Source organism: Nicotiana sylvestris, chromosome 1 (genome assembly GCF_000393655.2).
Source record: "Nicotiana sylvestris chromosome 1, ASM39365v2, whole genome shotgun sequence".
NCBI lineage: Eukaryota > Viridiplantae > Streptophyta > Magnoliopsida > Solanales > Solanaceae > Nicotiana > Nicotiana sylvestris.
In genome coordinates this window covers 95,679,842-95,682,919 of record NC_091057.1, presented here as the reverse complement: position 1 = coordinate 95,682,919, position 3,078 = coordinate 95,679,842, and the positions used below count along the sequence as shown (strand labels likewise).

The window sequence follows — 3,078 nt, the reverse complement described above, 5'->3', positions numbered from 1 at the left end:
ACTAACATGGACTGCTTTTCTTGGTCCCACTCTGACATGATAGGAATACCACAAGAGGTGATGACTCATAAACTAAATGAAGATCCATCATACCCCCCTGTGAAGCAAAATAAAAGAAAGCAAGGAACTTTCAAGAATCAGATGATTCAAGAAGAAGTCCAAAAATTGCTAGAAGTTGGTTCCATTCGAGAGGTAAAGTATCCTAACTGGTTAGCAAACACTCTTGTGGTTCCAAAGAAGAACGGCAAGTGGCGGGTTTGTGTAGATTACACAGATCTTAACAAAGCCTACCCTAAAGATTCTTTTCCACTACCACATATAGATCAATTGATTGATGCAACTACAGGTCACAAACTGTTAAGTTTTTTAGATTCATATTCAGGTTATAATCAGATTAAAATAGATTCGAAAGATGAAGAAAAAACTTCATTCATAACAGACAGGGGGACTTACTGTTATAAAGTAATGCCCTTTGGTCTAAAGAATGCAGGTGCAACGTATCAGAGGTTAGTTACCAAAATGTTTCAAGAGCTTTTAGGAAAAACCATGGATGTATATATAGATGATATGCTTTTAAAACTCAGTACTCAAAGGATCACATATCACATTTATCTGACACATTTTCGATTTTGCGCAAATTTAATATGAAACTAAATCCCGAAAAATGTGCATTTGGCGTTGTTTCAGGTAAGTTTTTGGGTTTTCTTGTTTCTAACCGTGGTATTAAAGTGAATCCTACACAGATTAAAGCCATTGAGGAAATTCCTGACATACTTTCAAACAAGAAAGAAGTTCAAAGATTAACATGAAGAATTGCAGCCTTGGGAAGATTCATTTCTAGATCATCAGAGAAGTGTTTTAAATTCTTCTCAGCCCTTAAGAAGCAGGATCATTTTGAATGGAATGAGGAATGTCAACAGGCACTTAGGAATTTGAAAAAGTACTTATCAAATCCACCTTTGTTGGCAAAACCAAAGGCTGAGGAAAAACTACTCATTTACCTTGCTGTTTCAGAAGTGGTGGTAAGCGCTGTTTTGGTCCGAGAAGAACAAGGTAAACAATCCCCTATCTATTATGTAAGTAAATCTTTGTTAGATGCGGAGACGAGGTATCCTCAGTTAGAAAAACTTGCACTTGCATTAATCATGGCATCTAGAAAGCTAAAACCTTACTTTCAGTGTCATCCTATCCTTGTAGTAACCGCCTTCCCTTTACGTAACATATTACATAAGCATGCGTTATCAGGTAGGTTAGCTAAGTGGGCAATAGAGTTAAGTGAATACGAAATTGCATACCAACCTAGAACTGCTATAAAATCGCAAGTATTAGCTGATTTCGTGGCTGATTTTAGCCAGGGAATGCAATTAGAGGCAGAAAAAGAATTGCATATGTTCAATGGAGCTAATCCAGGAACTTGGACTTTATTCACTGATGGCTCATCTAACGTAAAAAGAGCAGGTTTAAGGGTCGTATTTGTACCACCTACGGGTGAAACCATTCGGTAAACTATCAAATGTCATTCCATAACTAACAATGAGGCAGAATATGAGGCTATGATTGCAGGTTTAGAACTGGCATGGGAACTTGGCATAAATCAGATTATAATCACGAGTGATTCACAACTCGTAGTCAATCAGATGCTGGGGACTTATACAGCCAGGGAAGCAAGGATGCAGAAATACTTGGAAAAGGTACGGGAATTGATAAAACAATTTGAAAATTGGAAAGTTAGGCAAATACCCAGGGACGAAAATCTTGAAGCAGACGCCCTAGCTAATCTCGCATCTGTAGACGACGTGGAAAATGATGCAAATGCCTCAGCGATACATGTGTTTCATTCAGTTCTTGATCCTGATGTGAATTTTAATAACTTAACCTGGAATTGGAGGAACGAAATTATTGCTTTTTTGCAGTATGGAACCGTCCCTAATAATAAGAAAAAGGCTTATGTGCTCCGAAGAAAGGCTGCTCGGTACTGCTTAAAACAAGGCAATCTATATCGTAAAATGTTCGGTAGTCCCTTAGCAAGATGCCTTGGACCTTCACAAACAGAGTATGTAATGAGAGAAATACACGAGGGACATTGCGGGAATCACGCAGGTGGAAGATCACTGTAAGAACCTTAATTAGGGCAGGTTATTACTGGCCTAAAATGGAAGAAGAGGCGAAAAGTTTCGTGGCCTAATGTGATAAATGCCAAAGGTACGATAACAATATGCATAGACCTGCGGAATTATTATATCCGGTCATTGCGCCATGGCCATTTATGAAACGGGGAATGGATATCGTGGGTCCATTACCACAAGCAAAAGGACAGGTAAAATTTTTGCTTGTTCTCACTGATTATTTTACTAAGTGGGTGGAGGCAGGTGCATTCAAACAAGTGCGAGAAAAGGAAGTCAGAGATTTTATTTGGCGGAATATCATATGTCGATTCGGCTTACCAAAGGAGATCGTATGTGATAATGGCCCTCAATTTATAGGAGCTCCGATCACAGAATTCCTTCAAAGTTGGCAAATTAAAAGGATAACGTATACGCCTTATCATCCAGTGGGTAATGGGCAAGCAGAATCAACAAATAAAGTTATTATCAACAATTTGAAGAAACGATTAGAAGAGTCAAAAGGGAATTGGCCAGAAGTGCTACCTAGTGTTTTATGGGCATATCGTACAACGACGAAAACTAGTATGGGAGAAACACCATTTTCATTGGTTTATGGAACTGAAGCTTTAATTCCAGTCGAGATAGGAGAATCGAGTACCCGATTCACACATGCGACACAAGAATTTAATGATAAGGAGATGCGAGTCAATCTAGATTTACTCAAAGCAAGGAGAGAAACTGCACTAATAAGAATGACAGCACAAAAATAGGTCATAGAACGATACTACAATAGAAAAGCACGCCTCAGGTTCTTCAAAATTGGGGACTTCGTGCTTAAAAAGGTTTTTCAATCTACAAAAGCAGCTAACACAGGAAAATTAAGTCTAACATAGGAAGGACCCTACAGAGTTCGTGATGTTGCAGGAAAATTAGCATATGAACTGGAAATAATGGATGGCGGGGTACAACCTTC

At 38.6% G+C, this 3,078-nt stretch overlaps 1 protein-coding gene across 1 annotated transcript; it reads left to right on the top strand.

Annotated features, from left to right (window-relative positions):
* Window positions 1–6: 6 nt before the first annotated feature.
* LOC138872486 (uncharacterized) lies at window positions 7–2,875 on the top strand. The gene is made up of 6 exons (XM_070150591.1): window positions 7–346; window positions 688–791; window positions 921–1,053; window positions 1,246–1,458; window positions 1,657–1,989; window positions 2,553–2,875. The coding sequence occupies exons 1-6, from the start codon at window positions 7–9 to the stop codon at window positions 2,873–2,875; spliced, it is 1,446 nt and encodes a 481-aa protein (XP_070006692.1).
* Window positions 2,876–3,078: the final 203 nt, after the last annotated feature.